This window comes from Phyllostomus hastatus, unplaced genomic scaffold, assembly GCF_019186645.2.
Source record: "Phyllostomus hastatus isolate PE091 unplaced genomic scaffold, TTU_PhHast_1.1 phas_scaffold_501, whole genome shotgun sequence".
In the NCBI taxonomy this organism is placed as follows: domain Eukaryota; kingdom Metazoa; phylum Chordata; class Mammalia; order Chiroptera; family Phyllostomidae; genus Phyllostomus; species Phyllostomus hastatus.
This window is the reverse complement of record NW_025334033.1, coordinates 16600127-16621329: the sequence shown is the minus strand read 5'-3', so window position 1 is coordinate 16621329 and position 21203 is coordinate 16600127. Positions and strand designations below refer to the sequence as shown.

Below are 21203 nucleotides of genomic sequence, written 5' to 3'. Positions count from 1 at the left end.
ATAGGAATGATTTTTTTCTGCATTATTCTACACAAAGTTTCTTCCCAATAAAATCTATAATTTCTTTGTGCTTTAAACCTGGAAGACGTTGAGAACTGACTCCAAATACATGAAGAAGAAAAACCTTTTCAGGTAAAAACAATCTGTTAGAACCTTTGTCTCCATATGGATGGGTTCCCAAGCCATCAGCACGCAGGCTTATATAACAAACAGGGAAAAAAAAAGAACACCTTTTCTATTCACCTAGTTCCTGCTGAACAAATAACTCCTTCCATCATGTCAGGTCAACTTAGGAATGAACTAATTAATGTATCTGCTGGTTTGTTAAGTAATATTTACTGTACTTGGATTTCATTATAGATAACTAGTCTGTTGTAGTTTTGAATGATGTTTGCTGTTTGCTTTCTCTTTGTTAGGAGAACATCTCGATGCACATGGGTTCAGTCTGACGTAAATTCTCTGATTCATCCTCAGATTACGGTGTGTAACCTATGATAGAAAATGCAATATCATCACTAGAAATATACTCCTGGTTCCAAGTCAAAATTTTGGTATCAATACTTTTGTGACTTACTAACAAACAGTATTTTCCAAGTGTATAGATGTACAGATACTCACAGTTTTTGATCATTTGATAGCCTGAGCTCCTTCAAAAACATTTCACTTCATGATGCAGTTTCTGGGGCTTTTCATTTTTAGATATATCCTGTAAGTCCCCCAAAACTACCATTTGCTTCCTAAAAATATTTTGACCTGTTTCTATGATTTTATACACTATACTTTATTAATTGCTTACTTGATTTTTCAATTGAATAGCTTATGTCTCATGTGCATAGTTGGAATGTAATATGTTTCTGACATATATAAATACATAGTACTATATAATGAAGCAATTTTCAACATTTTTCATCTCATGGCACACATATACTACTTACTAAAATTCTGCGGCACACCAAAATATATGTTTTCTGCCAATCTGAGAAAAAACAGGGATAGGTATTGACGCAGACATCGGCCCACAGTTTCTGTGGCATCATGGGTGAGACATGAGATATTCACATGGACTACTGAGTCCTGTGTGGAGGAAAAGGGATGGCACAGCTACCCTCTCAAGGGGAAGGCACCTTGGAGCAGCCTGGCCATTCTCTCTAGGGGAGAGCGCCCTGATCCTTGCCTTCACAGGTCTTTTACTGCATTTCAATTTGCACAGGAATACTGGTAAAGTTCATTAAACATTGTCAGGCAGTAAGGATCAAACAATAGATAATATACAAAGAACTCTGAGGGCCTGTTCTGAGTCAGGGTCTGTTAGCTAAAAGGCTATAAAACTTAAGCGTGCAAACTCATTTCCTTTATCATGTAATTGAGAGCATTCTTAGCAAAGCAGGTTTCACAGGATTTTATGTATTCTTTCTCAGGTCTGATCGCCTGGGGAGCCTGCCCTTTCCAGCACAGGGCTTCACCGCCCTCTGTCTTTGTTTCAGGCTTAAGTCAGGCAGGGGAAATAAGGCAACCAAGAGATTAGGAGACTTCTCAAAGACAGAATGAGGACTCAGGCTTTGTCAAAGCTGAGGGTCCATTACCCCCTTTTGCTGTAGTCCCCCAAGTCCTTCCCTGGGGCTTCCACATGATCATATCTGTCTTAGGTTGTTCCCCACTTGGGGAATCGTACCCATCATTGGCTGACTGATCGAGCACCGGGGCCCAGTTATGGAAAAAGGAGCAGAAGTGGTGCTCTTGCCAGGGAGATAAGCTTTGCCTCCTCAGTGGCTTATGGTCCGAAGGTCGCTCACTCAGCCTTAGCCATGGGGGGGTTACAGCTTCTGAAACCAGGCAGGGCAGTTCCCAACAGGTATAATTTTGATTGATTTGCAAAAAAAAAAAAAAAGTAACTACCTACCTTTTTTGTTCCAAAGTGACTTAAAGAAATCAGGTGCCCATACTTGTATGTAAGGATTTCTGGTACTGAGAAGTGACCAGTCAGTCCTGGCTGGTGTGGCTCAGTGGATTGAGTGCTGGCCTGAGAACCAAAGGGTCACTGGTTTGATTCCCAGTCATGGCACATGCCTGGGTGGTGGGCCAGGTCCCCAGCTGGGGGCATATGAGAGGCAACCATACATTGATGTCTCTCTCCTTCTCTTTCTCCCTTCCTTCCCCTTTTTTTCTAAAAATAAATAAATGAAATCTTTTTCTAAAAAAGAATTAACTAATCAGACAACTTTATTCTGCAATATGACCAATAAGATGCAACTATGTTATATGACCTATATACTTACGGTTCAAGACAGGGCATTCATACAAGGCTGCTATATGTTGGCTTTGTCATTTTTTTGTTTGACGACTTAAAGGAAAAGAGGTCTGTGCCTCTGACTAAATAGTCAGGTATCAGGTTTTAGAAATTCTTGCAGCACCGTGAATGAAAATCACTGTTATAATCAATTCCAGTCTGACTACTGATTGATTACATGAATTATAATTTTGAATTTTATAGATTATTTATTTAAACGTCTTCTTGATTTTTTGTAAGAATGTTTTTTGTATGCCAGGTAACAGTGCTTAGTATTTTTAATGGGCTCAATAAATGTCAGCTATTATCACTGTCAATATTATTTTTCCCACCCCTGCTTTTATGAAAGGTTTATACTATTGGCATTATTACTGGGGTCCACATCCACTAGGCCATTTTTCCACCAAAGGTCTTATGTTCCTAGGGCATTTTTTTTCTTTTCCTTTTTCTTTTCCTGATTCACTTTCTTTTCCTTTTCCTTTCTCCTTTTCTTTCTTCCCCTCCCTCCCTTCTTCCCTCCCTCCCTACCATCCTTCCTTTGTAAATTAAAGCTTTATTGAGATATAATTCCATATTATAAAATCCCCCAATTTAAAGTGTGCAATGCAGTCCTTTTAGGGTATTCACAGGGCTGTGCAACCATCACAATAATCAATTTTAAAACACTTCCAGAACTCCCTACAAAACCCCCCAAAAACCCTGTTCCCTTAGCTGTCAACCTCTGATTCCCCACCCTCCAGCCCCTAGTAATGAGCAGTCTACCTTCTGTCTCTATAGATTTGATTCTTCCAAACATTTTGAACAAATGGAGTCATATAACACATGGTCCTTTGTGACTGGTTCTTTTCACTGAGCATGTTTTCAAAGTTCATCCACATTATGTGTGAGTACTTCCCTTTTATTGTGGAATAATATTCTGTTGTATGGGTATATAACATTTTATTTATCTATTTATCTGTTGATAGACACTTGGGTTCTTTCCACTTTTTGGCTATTATGAGTAATGCCTTTTATGAACATTTGTGTTTCTGCATGTGCATTCATACATACACTAACATACACACCCCCTTAGGTGCTAAAAGTGGTTAAGTTTGGTGATTGCTATTTTTTTTTTGCGTCTTTGTGTTTTCTCATCTCTTTACAGTAAGTCCTATGTAGTAATACAAATTCATCATGTGAGATGATGACATCTGCCTGTTCCTGAGCACAGGGAGTCAGCATGACTCTCAGCACCTGCTCCTTCCTCCCTGCCGTTCATAGGGACACAGCAGCAGGAATAATACCAATAATTTGTGCCACTTATTCTGCATACCCCTGCCTTTGTTCTGGGCCTCCGAGCTGTGAGCTTTGTCTGAGGCGGGGGCTTGTCTGAATCCAGGGGCAGGAAGAACTGGGCGCTGTTCACCTTGTTTACCTGGAGGCTGCCTGCAGGCTCGGGTTGCTAAGTGCACCGTCATTTCTTGACCAAAATTGTGGTCACTGTTCCTCCCAAGGGCTGGGGGAAGAAGGGGTGGATTGATTCAGCCCAGAGGAAGGGCTTTTGAAGGGCGGAGCTAAGGTTGAAGAAAGGAGAACCCTTCAAATACAGGGCCCCCTCTGGCCGCCCAGCAGTGCCCCTTCGACCTCCTGCGTGTCTGTGACAAGGAGCCTGAGACGAGGAGATGATGGAGCCAGAGGAGTACAGAGAGAGAGGTGAGCGAGGGGCATCCGGCCCTTTTCTGGCTGCCAGCCGCGGGAGCTGCTGTTGGTTGTGGGTCCTTAGATTTCGGGGTGTCATTTGACTGGGAGTTAGAATTGCCTTCTGAAAGTTGGCTGCTTTTAATTTTTCTCCTGAGAAAGGAATGTGGGATCAGAGTCTGACACTTATCTCCACCTCTCTTTCATTCTCCCTCTCATATACCCATTCCCATGTGTGTCTTCTCTACCATGTCATGCTTTTTCTTTCTACTTTCCCACAAAATAGAGGATTTGAATTCCTGATCAAATGGCAAAAGTGGGATGAATTATTCGTATACTAAAGTAGAAAAAAACTTCCTAAGTATTCTGTAGTCACTGAAAAATCTTTTATTTCTTAACATGCGTTTTTCTATGTGTGAACTTATCAGTAATATTCTTTCTTTTTAGTCAAACATCCCATAACTATTTACTGAGCACCTACTATGTATCAAGCCCTGTGTGCTGAGCAAAACCAAATGTGTTCAGGCAGGGCTCTCCTAAGAAGAAAAGTAGGCAGTTGCTTATAGTTTCTCTCCCTCTAAGTTTTTATACCCTCACCCCACTGTCAGGTTATATTGCCTGATATTCTTTTGCTGTGAGGTGCTGTCCCGTGTTAAAATCCGAATTTCTCTCTCTCCTCCACTCAGGCATAACTCACTAGGAAGCTATCAGCCTTTAGACTTCAGTGTGCATCGGCTTCTCTTATTGCTCTGAAGGCACTGTTAGCTCAAAGAAGTTAGTTCCTATGGACATTTATCTTGTGAGTGGGGCACAAATACATTTCATACTGTCCCTTAGAAGTGGAGCGCTAGGCCCAGGGCTCTCAGACCCCCTGGGGGGGGGGGTCCTGCTCAGACACATGAAGCATTGGGCTATGGGAAGGTTGAAGGAGAGCAAAATGAGAGAAGGGTGTGAAATCTTTTTGTTTCATTCACAACTTTGTCTGAGGCTGGTCCTGCTCCTCAGAATGTTAAACGAGGTGGTGCAGAGGAATGAGTCAGTTTCCCTCTCCTCTCCTCTCCTATTTTATTTATTTTATTTTTGCATGGGGAAAGGAGGCTTGGGAGTACCAAGGAGGAGTTACAGATATTGAGACAGAGAGATGAACACACAGACACAGATGGGGAGATGGGGAGAGAGTTGGAGAGAGAGACACACACACAGAGGGGCACACTCAAACAAAGGCACAGGAGACTGATCCTCCTGGGGGAATGAACGGGAAGAGAGAATAAATGATTGGCAGTGGCTTCAGAGCGTTTGATTTGCCTACCTTTCTTCCATTCATTTGGTCGAAAAATTTTTTAACAATCGAGGAAATGTTCTAAACACTGGGTACTGGTGGAGGCACAGGGAGGAGATAAAGTGAGTTAGGCAAGGTTTCGGGCTAGTGTGGGATTCTTAGTTGGGGCAAATGGTTGTGCTTTAGGGATTTCATGAACTTCATAAATTATAGACAAAATTTTGTGTGTATGTCAGCCTATAGTTTTAATCCTATTGTTAAAGAAATTTGTGGGTCTAAAAAAACATGAGGAATTACTGGTGCAATGGGAATGGTGAACAAATAGATTTTTCACCTATAATCAGAATCTGCCGTGGGAAAGTGCCACCTGCACTGACAGGGAGTGTGGTGTGTGGGTGACTGCGCACGTGCGTGTGTATACGTAACAGTTTTTGGATAGGAAAAGCCAGTTTCCACTGAACTGTGATGAATTAGCAGATGTTCTATTTTTGAGAAGAAAAGAAAAGTGGGAGAGATGACCATGACCGATATGCATAAGGGAAGGGGAGGGAAAAGAAATGTTTTATGCTTCGGAGATTTTCCCTCTTGTTCATTCGTTCACTCCACATGCCCTCCACCATTCATTCATTCCCTCACTGACTTTTTCTCTTATCAGACCCCACCCACCCATGACCCCATCTCCTCCTTCAGCAAGTTTCTTAGCCCAGACATGAGGGGGACAGGCACACACAGCCAGACCTGGTCAGGGGACATGATGCTGGTTTCTCTGCCTCCCTTGTAGGAAAAGAGATGGTGGATTACATCTGCCAGTACCTGAGCACTGTGCGGGAACGCCGGGTGACTCCAGACGTGCGGCCGGGCTACCTGCGGGACCAGCTGCCCGAGAGTGCACCTGAGGAACCTGAAAGCTGGGACAGCATCTTTGGGGACATTGAGCGAATCATCATGCCTGGGGTAAGAGGCAATCACCACAAGAAACAGTTCTGGGTTTCGGGGTGTGGGAGTGGGCAGTAAGTGTGGAGAAAGGGCCCCTGGGATGACCCTTCAGCCACTGGGCCACCATCCAAGCCCAACTTCTGGGCCTGTGGAGGGCCAGGACTTCGACTGAAATTAGGTTTCTGATGCCAGGGGGGCTGTAGTGTCGGGTGGGGAGCAAGAGAGAGAGAGAATAAGGTCTGCATCCCGGGGCCTAGTCGGACAGAAGTGTGGAAATCGAATGGGATGAGCAAGAAGTGAAAGCTGGGCCTGAACAGAAAGGGCAACTGTGGGGAGCGGGATGGAGAGAGGAGGCTGGAGATGGCCCCAGAGGTGCCAGCTGGCAGAAGCAGGGTCTCTCCTGCAGAATTCTGAGACATGTCAGAGAGAAAGAGGCAGTTGAGAGCACAGCTCCCTGCGGGCACCCTGATGGTTAGACTAGGCACCTGGGAAGCTCAGTGAGTCCCGTCAGTCCCCTCCTTTCCCCTCTGTGAGGTGGGAGCCACATCCTTCCTTATCAAGCAGAGGTCTTGCGATCAATCTGCTTCTCAGGGGTAAGAAGGGGCTTTCCCTGCATTAACCACACTGCCAGTGACAGAAGGCACAACCTGGAGATAGCCAGGGGCCAGGGAACAGACAGAAGCTGGGTGGTGTGCAGGGCTGGAGCGGAGGCCCACGGCTGCGGGCTGTGATGGAGTCCCTGCCACCAGGAGTGAGGAGCTGTGTCAAGGCATCCATGCTAAAAGTGCACAGGTCTTCTTCCCATGGAAGGGCTGCCTTTCAGTGAGCTCCATGCCATGTGCCAGGCACTGTGCCAGCCACATTACAGGACAGCTGCTTCTGTGCTACAGAGACCCCACGATCCCTGTTTTACATGGGAGTCAGTTGAGGCTCAGAGAAGGTCACTGTCTTCCCAAAGTCACAGAGTTTATGCCTGGCAAACCCGAAGTTTTAACCAAGGCCAGTCTCACTCCAGGGGCTCTGCTGTTTCTCCTACGCTGGTATCTCTGCTAGTGAGCGACAGAGTGCCTGAGACTGAGCCCGCACGCCCAGGTGCTGCTCCCGCAGCGGTGCCCCGAAACACAGGCTGTGTCCCCACTCCCTCTGCTCAGGGCATGGGTGTTCTGAACAGCATATCTAGCAGTTCTTCCCAAGGCCGACTTCAGATCTGCTTCCATTATCCCTAACGAGCTGTGAACTTAGACGTGCTAGAAGTGCAGCTGGAGTCAGGAGCGAGACATTGTTCAGACTCAAAGTGATAGCAAGTTTGTGCCAAGCCAAGCTGTTTGACCTATTTTACAAGCATCTTTGAAAATTTGTGTGTCAGTAGAGCTTCACCAAGGAGGCCAATGCCCCCATAAGATTATCTCACAGATTTCAAATGTAATCTGTAAATCAAATGTAATCAAATGTAAAATGTAATCTGCTTTGGGGCCAACTGTAATTTGGTAGTGACATGAAAGCAACTGTCAGAAGAGGCAGAAATGAGCTGATTCATTTGATTGAAAGAAATTCTAGCAGTTGCTGGGAGTGTGGTCCCAGAGGCTGATTTCTGGACCAAGAGGTCTGTCTATTTTGATAAGAGTTCCTCTGGCTTAGTGTATTGTGTTTATCTTACAAGAGCACACAATTGCCCTTTGATAGAATCAGGAGACGGAAGCCCTTCTCTGGGTTTCCAAAATATTGTCACTAAGCACATCGATAATGAGGCCCAATCTCTCATCTCATCGCACAGGCTGCACTAGCCTCTGCGTTGGGCTGAAAGCAGTTGGCCTTTTGCTTTCTCATTTGGGCAGTACCTCGCCGACAGCTGGGTTAATCTGTCCCTCCGTGCCACCTCCTAGACACAGAGAGGAAAAAGCATCCTTTTGCTTTAATTCCAATCCTGGTCAGAAAACCCTCATCTACTCTGGATGCAGGGAAGAGCAGCAGCAGCGGGGGAGAAGGCAGGGTGCCATCCTGCTTAGGAGTTGGGCTCTGGGGTCAGACAGTGCTGGGTGTGTAGGCGCTGTCATCTGTCCCCACGGAGGGTGTGTGATCACAGGAGCACTGCCAGCCCCAATTCTCATCTGTAAAACAGGGGTAATAATGGCAGAACCTACCTCATTCTCACAGGGTGCTGTGAGGATTAAATAAGATAAGTCATGGAGAGTGGAAGAGATTGGCAGTAACTATGATGCCTTCAGCTGGGTGAGACTTGGAGGAAGTGGTCTGATTATCTAAGAGTCAAGTCAGGGTACGTGATGAGTTTATCACCATGCAATTACCGTTAGCCTTAGTGCTTTACATTTTACAAATTTCCTCCTGGGCCAATTCATATAGCAACCCCAGGAGACAGGGTTTAGTTTTTGATGAGAAACTGAGGTTGAGAGAGGTACAGGGGAAGAATCCTATACCAATGAGGTCCAATACTTACAAGGTCTGAATCCTATACCAATTTTAAGATCGTTTTAAAGAAAATAAAGTTAAGGCTCTCAAGAGAGACCCATACAAACATGGGACCTTGGAGCTTAAGTCCATCAGCTTCACAATAAATAGACAAGGTCACACAGCTGGTTTGGGGCAGAGGTGGGTCTGGAGTGTGTTTAAAGTATCCTTGAGTTTAAATCTTAGGCTGCTCCTACCAAACACGCTGTCCAGGACACCGTCCTTGTTCTTGAGGGATAAAAGGAATTTGTGTGCCCTAAAAATCTCTATGCTACACTAAGATGTTATCTAATGAGTTCTTGGTAGGATGAAACCGCAGAATGAAAGAGTTCCATGCTCTCAAGGAAGGGATCAAAGGGCACACAAAGGGAAAGGCTTTGTGGAGGAAATGAATATTTAGTAACTTTTGAAGAATTAACAGGTTTTGGAGGGTCGTGTCTGTATAGGAAGTGCCTTCTTGTCGGGGACAGAGCATTGCTCAAAGACACAAATACAGAAATGGGCAGGGTGTACTTGCAGAGAAGTGAGATGAAGCCAGATTAGGTCATCAGTGAGACCGATGAGCCGGCGAAGATGCATCAGAGGCCTGGTGTAGGGGGCCCTCCCTGTCCACCTGCCTCTTCTTTACGTCCAGTTTAATCTCACTGTGGCCTCGGGGTTAGCCTGGAGGCAGGGGTCCTACGATCTCTTCTCCCCTCTCTTCCTCCCCTTGGGAAGCTAAGGACAGCTTTGAATCCCTTCACACTGACCTACTGCAGGAGCTGCATATCCAGAGAGCTCAGAGATCCATAAAGCAAAGCATGCTTTTTGCAAAAATAGATTAGACAAGAAACCTACTGTCCCCAATAGTCTCCCCTTCCTTTTATTACTGGGCAGGAGTGGCATGTGACATAAGCATTGGAGACCAATGTGAACATTACCCAGAATCCCCAACTCTAATTACTGTAGCAGTTTTCATTTCACATACTCCCTCTGGTTTTTGCATATGTGCAAATGCTCCACTGAAGAACTAGCTTAGAATATGAGAAATGTGGTTGGCAAGAACACTGTGAATATGTCTTATTTTTATGGCATTGTGTCACTTATTTGGCTGCCTTAAAAATGTCAGCCCATCTCTAGACTGGGTGCTTCCCTTGCCAGGGAGGGTCTCTGGAGAAGGAAAGCCTCCCACACATGCCTCCTGGTGTCACCTGTGTACATGCTCTGTCTCCAGGTGGTGCACTGGCAGAGCCCCCATATGCACGCCTACTACCCAGCTCTCACCTCTTGGCCGTCACTGCTGGGAGACATGCTGGCTGATGCCATCAACTGCTTGGGATTCACCTGGGTGAGTAGCAATGGCTGTAGCTATAACTAGTGACAATGGGGAACACAGCAAGATGTGACATCCTAAGGCACACATACTTTGTCCTGGTCTCTGAACAGAGTTCCAAGGTGAGCATTAACAATGGCAACATTTTTTAGACTTAAGCTTTACACAAATTATCTCATCTTATCCTTTAACCATTGTGGTATCGGCCCCATTGTGTAAGTGAAGGAATTCGGGCTGATGTAGCTTATCTCCTCCCCATGATCACCCACCTCAAAGAGACAGAGATGAGATCTGGACTGAGATGTGGTTATTGCCACAATAGGTGACCCTAACTGAACACTTTGGTGCCTGTGGGTACAACTTCCTTTGTGCTCTTGTCTTCGAGGGATTAGGGATATGCCCTAAGACTTCCCGTAATAACCCTTTAAGCACCAAGCAGCTTTAAAGTATGCCAGAGCCTCCTAAAACAGCTTTATATTTTAAGCCTGAACTGTTATAAGATGTGTGTATGTGGGAGGAGGTGGTGAGGGGGGAAGAGAATTGCTCTCCTTTCCAGGAAGGAATGCTTGCTTCCTTAGTCCTAGAATTTCCCCCTGGCCTTCAGAACGTATCTCAGCTGGGTTTTTAAGGGACTCGGGGAGCCAAAGGAAAGCAATCATTTCTAGAACTTGGAGTCACAGAAGAACCCACCTCATCAAGGGTGACCTGAATCAGAAGCCCCACATTCTTTTTCCTCTTTCTGGTTTGTCAGAGGATGGGGTGGGGCTGGGCACAGGGCCTGACATCGACCCCCTTCCCCAGGGGTAAAATCGGTCAGGTTCCCACTGATACCGTCATGAGCATGGGAATACTAGGGCAGAGACAAATGTATTTCTGGGACTGGTGGGGGCATCCTGGTGTCCTGGGGCTATCCGGATGAGGTTGCTTTCCTTCTTTCAGGCTTCCAGCCCTGCGTGCACAGAGCTGGAGATGAACATCATGGACTGGCTGGCGAAAATGCTGGGACTCCCGGAGCACTTCCTGCACCACCACCCTGGCAGCCATGGGGGAGGCGTCTTGCAGGTGCCTCCATTGTCAACACTCCTCCTAGCCTGGGGGATAAGTAGTGACAGATAAGCCAAACCCTTGCCTGGGGAATTCTCCTGTTCCCCTGAGGAGTCTCCACATGTCACTCACACAACCACCACCATCCCTGCCACCACCATCTCCATTACCAGCATCACTGTTACAGTTGACACCATCACCCAGCAACACTGTCACTGGCATAGCTACCTCCTCCGCCACGGCCACCACCCCCACCACGGCCGACTCTCCCATCTCAATTTCCACTTCACTTCCACTGCTGCTACCACTGTCTCCACTCTTTCTTTCTCTTCTCCTTGAAAAATATGAAAAAGTCAGTGCATCCTCACATTTCTGGGATTACTGGATTTGGGTTTCTCAGTTTATAGCCCGGCAACTCTCCTCCCTTGTTCCGTTTTACACTGTATGGTACGTGGAGAATAGAAGCAAGTAGAGACTTCTTCCTGTCCCTCCCAAGTTCCAGGAGGTCCTTGGCAGCAGGAGAAATTAACAGCATATATCAGTTTATCTTATCCTACAACCCTATCTTTTATATATCTATCAAATGATGGTTCTTCAAATCTCTCTCTCTCTCTGTCTCTCTCTGAAAAGTAATACCACAGAGTAGAGCTTCCTGGGCGCTGCCACAGACCAGGTGCACTGCCAGGTGCTTGTGCATCTACAGTCCCTTCACATCCGTGGTTCTGAGGGCTTGCTTCTGAGAGCTTTGAGAATCCCAAGTTCTTGAATTCTATCATCATGAGTAATTTTGGGGGTTTCGTCCTCTATAAATAAGATAATATTTCCCTCACACCTCACACCTCACACTCACAGAGTGGATATGAGGGTTAAATGAATTCTTCTATCAGATAAAAAGCTCCACACTGCCCTGAGATAACTGGAAAGTTCAGTGAATCCACTTGTTGGCTAAGTGACTTCCTTTCTCACTTCAGCCTTTCTGTGAGCCTCACAAGAAAGACAAATTATTGTATGTCATGGATGTCCAGGGTTCTTAGCAAGTAGTTAAAACTTTAGATGTTGTATCTGGGATAATATGCTAAATGTCTGCTGTACATGATCTTGTGTTTCATCTAGTCATCTCAACAACCCTGTAGGTAAATATCATCATTCCCCATTTTTAGCGCCGAAGCTCAGAGAGGCTATAGACGTGCCCCAGATCACACGGCTGGTGAGTGACAGCCATGGGAACTTCGTTTGGGCCTGTAACCTCTCGCTGAGCTTCATTATCCTTGTCTGCAGACAAGAATCACTAGGATCTCAGAGGTTTTATGAGGAGCAAATGGTATGAGAGGAAGTGTTCGGTAAATTATAAATTGCTATACAGATGTTAGGTGGTATTATTATTAGGACTCAGCTGGCTTCCTCATTGTGGAGTAATTTCCAGCCACTGACTATCTAGTGGGAAATGGTCTGTACCACTCTGGTGACCCTGTCGGCCAGGCCTTCATCAGGGAGCTATCTGCTGCAGGTCTCCTGAGGATTTCAAGAAGCAAAGACATTGAAGACTGAGTGGAAGCATGATGAGAAACCATACTGATTCCATGAGGCTGCTGAGGCCCCCAGGATTCCCACAGACAGTTAAAGGGACGTGCTCCATTTTATAAATGGAAAAATGTCTTCCAGAGGGAAAATATTAGGTCAAGGGCACAAGAGCCACTGGCAGCCAAACTGAAGCCAAAGCCATCATCCTCTCTCATTGACCAGAACCCTCTCTTTGGGATGTCCCCGTGGAACAAACTCCATTTCCATACCTAATAAATTGAGACTGCTTTCTTTTAAGCACATTTTACATGGGGGAACAAACATATCTATAAGCAAACTTGTGTCTAGCAGGGGCTAACCATTCTGTTTTTGGTCACTGTGGCCTCTCTAATAAAGATGTCAGTTTTAGGTAAAAATTTGCTTTCATTACTTCCCTGGAAAGTTAGAGAAAGGCATCCCAGGGTTGCTTAAGGTGCTGTGAATGGCGAATGCAGAATAGGCACGTGAGCTTAGGCAGAAGTGGTGAGCTTTTTAAGAAACAGCTATTACACACACACATACACACACACACACCCCTATGAAGAGCCTGGGGGAATTTTGCAAGACAGCCCAGGGAGAGGCTGCCACTGGTAACCTTTCTTCCACGACAGAGCACAGTCAGTGAGTCCACTTTGGTCGCCTTGCTGGCAGCAAGAAAGAACAAAATCCTGGAGATGAAAGTGTCTGAGCCCGAGGCAGACGAGTCCTCCCTGAACGCTCGCCTCATCGCCTATGCCTCTGACCAGGTGAGTCCCCAACCACAGACCATACCTTCCGATCATTGCTTGGCTTCTGAGGTCTTAGCCCTGGGGTCATTTTCTTCTCAACATGAGTGTCCTGGGGTTAAGGGAAGCCCAGGCTCGTGAGATTGTCTCCAGGAACCCTAGAGACAGACAAGCGCCAGATGTTCATTTGACTCCCTTAGTCTGGGGGTTTCAGCAGTTTCTGGGGCATGCTCATTCGAGATGGCTCTGCTCCCCGTTCTCTGTGGTCCTGCCAGGCTCACTCCTCCGTGGAGAAGGCTGGGCTGATTTCTCTTGTGAAGATGAAGTTTCTGCCTGTGGACGACAACTTCTCACTCCGAGGGGAAGCCCTGCAGAAAGCCATCCAGGAGGACAAGGAGCGGGGCCTGGTGCCTGTCTTTGTAAGTCAGAACATGTTCTGAGCCTAGGGTGATAGAACTTGGAGGTGAGGGAGGAGTTTTGGCAGAATTCATGTAAGTAGCATGCTGCAAATAAAAGCAGAAAGGCATTAAAATATTACGCTGTTTACAGTGTGTGAGTTGCTATTATTGGTGTGTTAGGAAATAAATTTGGGGGGGGGGGTCATAAGCAGAATTAAAAAGAAAAAAGAAACCTAATAGAAAATTTTAGAGTGCATTCCCGTAACCAGACTATGTATTCCTTGGTGGAACTTTTATTCCAACCACATATGTGTATGTGTGTACTAGGTTACCACATACAGTGCACTTCTTACTGTGGGTCCTGGTAAAATACAGTGCGAGATGCACACTGTTTTGCTAGGATGGGTGGGGCAGATGATATCTGTGATTTAATTTTCTTTCAGGCCAAATGTGTCCCAAGAACCCACCTTCCCATGTTAACTGCCTCTATTTTCCTCCAGGTCTGTGCAACCCTGGGGACCACTGGAGTCTGTGCATTTGACTGCCTGTCAGAGCTGGGCCCCATATGTAAGTCTGCTGCATCTGGTTGGGAAGACAAGTAATGAATTCTAGAAAGTTCCTTAGAGCAAGAACCTGAAACCAGCTCTGTGGAAATGTTTCGCCCCTCCCTAGCTCACACATATCTTCTCCCAGGCAGCCAGGCCCCTGCTTTCCCCAGAGGTGTGACCAAGGGTCAGAGCTGCTCTCCCTGGCTTCCCGTCCTCGGAGGCAGCAACGGGAGAGCTTCAGGTTTCTCCCCCTCTCCCTTGTATATCGAAATCTGCTTAAAGCAGGCTGCATCTGTAAGCACAGGGAGAATGAGGCATAGTGAAAAATTTTCTAGTCTAGGCTAAGAAAATGAAAAGTGTAGGGTAGGGGAAACCGTGGGAGGAGCTCAAGGCAGAAAAAACCCAAATGTGATTGTTTCAAATCTCCGAGCAAGAAACCCACTGGGAAAGACGGACATACCCTCTCTGATGTGTGTATTAGATGCAGTAACAGTGCTCTCTGGGCCAGTAGCAAGTTGGTTTGTATGTCAGAAAGCTCTAGGATGAGGCCAAGAGAGTGCTGACCTCCAGCCAGTGAGGGAAAAAGGTCAGGGAGGGGATCCATAGGCTTTCCCTTTAGGAGGAGGTGGGACCTCATTCCACCCTGCTCCTCACACCCATATCCCCTCCCGTCTCCACACTGCCTCTACGTCCCAAGGAGCCAAAGCAGGCCCGCCTTCCCCTGCTCTTCTCTTGCAGCCTCCCAGCCAACCAGGCCAGCCCAGGCCAGAGACACCCTTTAGCTGGCTGGTGGCAACCCCCACCCCGACCCCAGTCCCACCTCCCAGATGGGTGACGTTTGCCTCCTCAGGTGCCAGGGAAGGGCTGTGGCTCCACATCGATGCTGCCTATGCGGGCACAGCCTTCCTGTGCCCCGAGTTCCGGGGGTTTCTGAAGGGTATCGAGTACGCGGATTCCTTCACCTTTAATCCTTCCAAGTGGATGATGGTGCACTTCGACTGCACTGCATTCTGGTGAGTGTGGCAGCCAAGCTCCCAACCGTCAGGAAAGCCTTACCTCCTCTGGAGAGGCCTCAGCCTCTAATGCCCATTTGGAAACCCACAGGGTCAAGGACAAGTACAAGCTGCAGCAGACCTTCAGCGTGAACCCCATCTACCTCAGGCACGCCAATTCAGGCGCAGCCACCGACTTCATGGTGAGTGGCCGGGAACGAGCAGCCTGGTGGCTTCTGAAACGGAAGCTGGCTGCATGTGACCCCCAAGGGCTTCCTGTGTGTCAGCTCTGATCAGAAGGTGGCACATTGTGAGCCCATCCCATAATATTGCTACTGTATGCCTTTGATTTCAATTTGTGCCCAGCATGAAACCTGGAACACATTAAAAGCCCTAAAAATGAGACCAACCTTATATAGGCAGTCTGCACACTTCCTGAATATCTGTGGCATTTTTTATTCCCAGAAATGTCTCCTTACCAACAATGGACTCTTCTTCCTCTGTCCTGGATAACCTTTTCTGCTTGCTACTCAGCAGCAGGGTAGGGTGGAGAATTTCCTTGAGTAGGGAAGGGGGCTCCTTGTTTAAATCACTTTTGTGGTTTTGACCCCAGAGAGACACTGTGGAGGCTCCCATGTAGGGTGGCGTCAGGGGCATCCCTCCTGAGTTTCTGGATGCCCTGCACACTCCCGGTGTTTCCACTGGCTTCACCACAGTCCCTCAGACCTGCTCACACTGTCAGCCTGTACTGTCTGTTGGGGAAATGGGTTCTGCAGGGTTACCACTCAGTTTGAAGAGGGGCCCTTTTGTGATTGTGGGGCAGGCAGAAATGTAAACAAATAAGTTGCATGTCATGGCCAAGGGGAGGTGGCTGTGGGTCTTTGGGGGAACTTCGTGGACCTTGATTTCCTTATCCATTTACATTCGCTATTATTCTGTACTAGTTTTAGGTGTATAGCATAGTGGCTAGGCAATCATATACTTTATAAAGTAATCACCCCAATATTTCCAGTACCCACCTGGCACCATATATAGCCATCACAATACTATTTATTGATTACATCTCCTACATTGCACCTTACATCCCATGACTGTTCTGTAACTACAGTCTGTGCTTCTCAGTCCCTTCACCTTCTTCGCCCAGCTCCCCGGCCCTTTCCCCTCTGACAGCCGTCAGTCTGTTCTCTGTGTCTGTGAGTCTGGAACCTTACTATTTATAGTCCTATTCCTAGAAAGTGCTGCTTTTTGCTTTTTTCACACTCACCTGGAATCCAATGGATTTAATTTTCAAGTCTACATAGAAACTCCTAGAAAACTAGAGCTATTCGTTGTGACAGTGGGAGTCTTCACTATTGCTCTGACTTGTGCCCCAAGCTGCACAGGTGGCTGCAGCTTTAAATAGAAGTTCCTGAGAAGACTGAGGGGTTTTGTCCCTGGGGCCCTGGAACCACCTAAAATGAGGGCTAGGTTCCCTGACATCAGGGGTGCACCCTCTCCTTCCCCCAACGGTGGATGAGGCATTGTCTCACCCTTGGTGAGGGGACCTGCAAAGCATTGGAAGCAGTTTGAGAATGCCCTCAGTTACAGAGGAGCCGCAACCCCCTTCGTGAGCCAGACTTTACGCACTTTCCCGTTCCAAAAGAACCTATCGGCTAGAATCACCCAGTTGGGTCAGCATGGGTTGGCTTTGGAACAGGGACAAGAGGAATAACTTGGGACATGGACAGAGTGTGAAGAAATAAAAATGAAAATAATCTCTGCTTCTCCTTTAATTTGCTGGTGAAATAAAGTAGCTAATTTACAACCATCTGGAAAACAATGTTTAAAAAATTTTTTTAAATTATTTTATTTATTTTTAAATAGAGGGCCTCCACTGTCCGTTCTTATTTTCTCAAAGTGTCCATCTAACAGGTGATGGAGCCGACACCTTCCTTGTTAACAGGGATTTTGTTCCGTGCCTGGGCTTTGATGCCCTCTGCTGGTAAACTAGTTTCCAAGAGGGTCCTCAGCACCAGAGTTTTGCTAGGAAATCAAAGGCTTCACGCTTGGTGCGGGAGAAACACTGTATTAACCTCCTAGGGGTAACATCCTAGGTCAGGATGAACGTGAGCATGTTTCTGAGAAGCTGGTGATCCTGTGGATGAGTAGATAAATATTCAATGGAAAAAATATTTATTTTAGTCAACAGAAATTGTGGTAGAAGCTTCCTGATGTTTGAAGAAGAGGTCATTAGAAATCACATCACTTGTCAGAATAACTGAAAAGATTTTCCACATCCTTTGCTCTGTGTTCAGACCTGAGAAATTGGTTTAATATTACTTTGACATTTTTCGGATCTATGGGACCTATAACCTTGAACTTTAAGCTTTAGTCACCAGGAAGAAAGAATTTAAGAATTTAGTCACCAGAAAGAAAGGCTGACTTCAGTTTAACAGAGGCTGGAACGCATGTGCTTGTGGGAAATCCAAAAGTGGGAGTGACGCCTCTCAAGGGTACAGGAAACAGTCAGGACGAGAAACTGAGATTAAAGAACGATCTTCTCCGTGCTGGAAGAAATACCACTGGGATTTGTAGCTCCCATTTCAACTGTGTAAATAGCCAACACTGACAACTTGCTGTGAAGCTCTTTGCATCCGTTGTCCTTCAACCCCTTCCCTGGGGGGTGCTGTTCTTGTTCCAGCGTGCAGGGAACAGGGAGGTGGCCCTGCCCAAGGTCACAGCCGGGTGTGGCAGAGCTGGAGCTAAAGGAGAACCCCAAGTCTGCGGGGCTCTGGCCTCTGAGCTCCTGACCACTATACTTTATAGTTTGGGGGGAGGGTAGAGGGGAATAGAAACAGAACTTTATTTTCTGCTATTCAAGGAACTTAGGTTCTTTTTTGCAAAAAAAGTATTGTCCTTACCTTGAATTTCAGCCTGGGATGAAATGTTCAAAACTGCACTTAAAGTGTCTTCTCCTTTATTCAGGCGCATGGACTTGGTTTCCACTTGTCCTGCTCTTGGACAAAGGCTTATTGGTTGCCTTCACTAGCAATTTCATCTCGTGACAAGGCAGCCTTTGGGAGATTGGCCTTGGCTGCTCCTTAGCAACTGCCTCGGAGTTCTGGTGACCCCAACCATCCTTGTAGGGCTGGGCAGGCAATGGCGATAAAGGCCCCGGTGTGTGCGAGGGAGCAGGTGTGCTTGTCTCTAACGCTGGTGCCGTTTTCCTCTGTTTTAGCACTGGCAGATCCCCCTGAGCCGGCGGTTTCGCTCTATTAAGCTCTGGTTTGTGATTCGGTCCTTCGGGGTGAAGAATCTTCAAGCGCATGTCAGACATGTATGTACTATTAGTTCATGTGCAAACTGTGGGCTGAGCCTGGGCTTGCTCTGTGTCCTAGTGCAGAGGAAGGAGAGTTTCTGCTTTGCAGGCCCACCCAGGGAATCTGTGTTGTGTGACTCAGGTGGCCGGGACTGTTTGTGGGCTCCTGGGAGTTGATTATTCAGGGTGGCCAACTCTTTGTTAGCCAGAGGAACACTGAGCAGAAGATGGCACAAAACAGCTGGAGAACATTTAGCAGGTGCCTTTCCCTGAGAGAGCCTCAGGACTTGAAAATGGAGTTCTTGGGCCATGGTTGGAGCCTTTTAAAGGGACCATGCAGTGGAGAGAGAGAGGTTCTAGATGAGGTTTGGAGCAGGTTGCTTCATCGCAGGCAAAGACATGATTAACTAAACCCCTCACCTTCTTTTGAAATAGAGTAGCAGGATGAGGACCAGGTGATAGCAATTACTTAGCAAATATTTTATTGAGATCCTTTTGGATGCTTGGAGAAATTTTAAGAAGTGAAAGAAAAGAAAATCCTGTTCTTGTTTAGTTAACATTCCTAGGTAAAAATAACATAAAAAATGACTAAGTTTTAGTGAAAGATGAATATGATACAAAGCTTAAATTTTTTTATTGTGGTAACATACACGTAACAAAATCTACAATTTTAACCAATTTTGAGTTTATGGTTATAAGTGGCATTAAGTGAACTCTAACAACCTGTGCAGCCACCACTAACTACCATCAATTTCCAGAACTTTTTCCTCCTCCCACGCGGAAACTCTATCCATTAAACAGGTGCAAATCCTTTCCATGGTGCACGTGGAGATGATATGTGTCAAATATGTTCTTGGCGGAATCTCAGAAAAAGGGGATGCAAGGACATGTGGGGGAAAAGGTGTGAGAGGTGTGGGAAGAGGTAGGCGTAGGAGGGGGCAGAGCTCTCGACAGCCCACGTCGTGTCTTCACGTCGTGTCTTCACGTCCAGCAGAGACAAACTGCAACCCTTACGAGGCTGCTGGCGGGCACACGGAGCAGGGGCTGGATCTAGCCCTCACTTGCCCCCTTGGTTGGTCAAGAAGCTGTGAAGTCAGGATATGAGGCCAGGTTGCCTCGATGGCAAAATACCTGCCTTCTGGTTCTAGGGCTGTGTTGAGAGGGAATCCTGAGACACGAGTTCTCCAGGTAGAGCTGAAGTGACAAGAAGTAGGGAGCCACTGGAGGTTTCCCAGCTTAGAATATGATCAAAACCGAACAGAGAGGAAAGTTTGGCAGAAGCCATTCAGACCTCAGTGTTCCAAGGTGTCCTGGCTTCAACCCTTTCAGCAGTGTGAAAGTTTATGCACAGCACCCCTTGCCTGACTATCTTTTCTGTCTCTCTGTTTACAATTCCAGGGGACTGAAATGGCTAAATACTTTGAATCTCTGGTCCGAAATGACCCTTTCTTTGAAATTCCTGCCAAGAGGCACCTTGGCCTGGTGGTTTTTCGTCTAAAGGTAATGTCATCTTCTATGGCTGTGAATGATGTTATTGGGTGACCACTTAGCATCTTGGAAACATAAATGCTCAGCTTCTGGGGATGCTTACAGAGGAGATGGTACAGACTTCACTTCTCTTTATCTTTCAAACAGGGTCCTAACTGTCTCACGGAAAGTGTGTTAAAGGAAATAGCTAAAGCTGGCCGTCTCTTCCTCATCCCGGCCACTATCCAGGACAAGCTGATCATCCGCTTCACTGTGACTTCCCAGTTCACCACCAGGGATGATATCCTGAGAGACTGGAATCTCATTCAAGATGCTGCCACTCTCATCCTGAGTCAGCATTGTACTTCCCAACCTGTCCCTCAGGTCAGGAACCTCTTCCCCCAAACCAGGGGCCCCCGAGCCCTGACCAGCGGCAGGTCCCTTCAGGCTGTCAGTGGGGCAGAAGATGACCTAGCCCAGGCTAGAAGGGTCATCAAGCAGCCTCAGCATGTGGGAGCCAGTCCTGGGAGAAGGGAAGATGGCCGTCACCTCGAAACTCTGCTGGACCCCCTGGATGACTGCTTTACAGAAGAGGCCCCAGATGTCACCAAGCACAAGCTGTCGTCCTTCCTGTTCAGTTATCTGTCTGTGCAGAATAAGAGGAAGGCAGTGCGTTCCCTCAGTTGCAGCAGCGTGCCTGTGAGTGCTCAGAAGCCACTGCCCGCAGATGGCTCTCTGAAGAATGGGGGCTCCTCCAGGGTTAAAATCTTCTCTAGGTTTCCAGAAGAGATGATGATGCTGAAGAAAAGTGCCTTCAAAAAACTAATCAAGTTCTACAGCGTCCCCAGCTTTCCTGAGTGCAGCTCTCAGTGTGGGCTCCAGCTGCCTTGCTGTCCTCTGCAGGCGATGGTTTAGGCCAGGGGTTTCAGCCAGAGTTCATGGGTGTGTTTCAGGGAGTCTCTGAGCCCCTCAGAATCGTATGCTGAATCTGTGTGCTTATGTGTGTGTGTGCATTTTTCTTGGGTGACAGCCCATAATTTTTATCAGATGCTCAGAGGGGTTTATGACCCACCAAAGGATACAAGTGAAGAGTTTAAGCCAGCATGGTCCAGAAGGCCCTAGCCATCTGGTCAGAGAAAAACAGTTCAGGGGGATATATTGGCAGGTGGCTTCTGTGGTTCAGCTTGTGATATGAAATGCCATGTAGAAATAAA

General features: G+C 46.8%; 1 protein-coding gene across 1 annotated transcript; it reads left to right on the top strand.

The window, feature by feature from the left end:
• The first annotated feature begins 3893 nt into the window (after positions 1–3893).
• Positions 3894–21203, top strand: HDC (histidine decarboxylase). The gene is made up of 12 exons (XM_045823162.1): positions 3894–3979; positions 6025–6197; positions 9859–9972; positions 10897–11019; positions 13173–13307; positions 13562–13705; positions 14185–14251; positions 15083–15245; positions 15337–15427; positions 18442–18540; positions 19921–20022; positions 20158–21203. Exons 1-12 carry the CDS (start codon positions 3949–3951, stop codon positions 20902–20904), a joined length of 1989 nt encoding a protein of 662 aa, XP_045679118.1. The 5' UTR covers positions 3894–3948; the 3' UTR covers positions 20905–21203.

What these genes read in the sequence shown, in the direction of transcription:
- HDC (XM_045823162.1), top strand. Translation starts at nt 3,949, where the DNA reads ATGATGGAGCCAGAGGAGTACAGAGAGAGAG. An exon ending in TTCGACTGCACTGCATTCTG is followed by an intron (nt 15,246 to 15,336) that starts GTGAGTGTGGCA and finishes GGAAACCCACAG; the next exon opens with GGTCAAGGACAAGTACAAGC. An exon ending in GCGCAGCCACCGACTTCATG is followed by an intron (nt 15,428 to 18,441) that starts GTGAGTGGCCGG and finishes CCTCTGTTTTAG; the next exon opens with CACTGGCAGATCCCCCTGAG.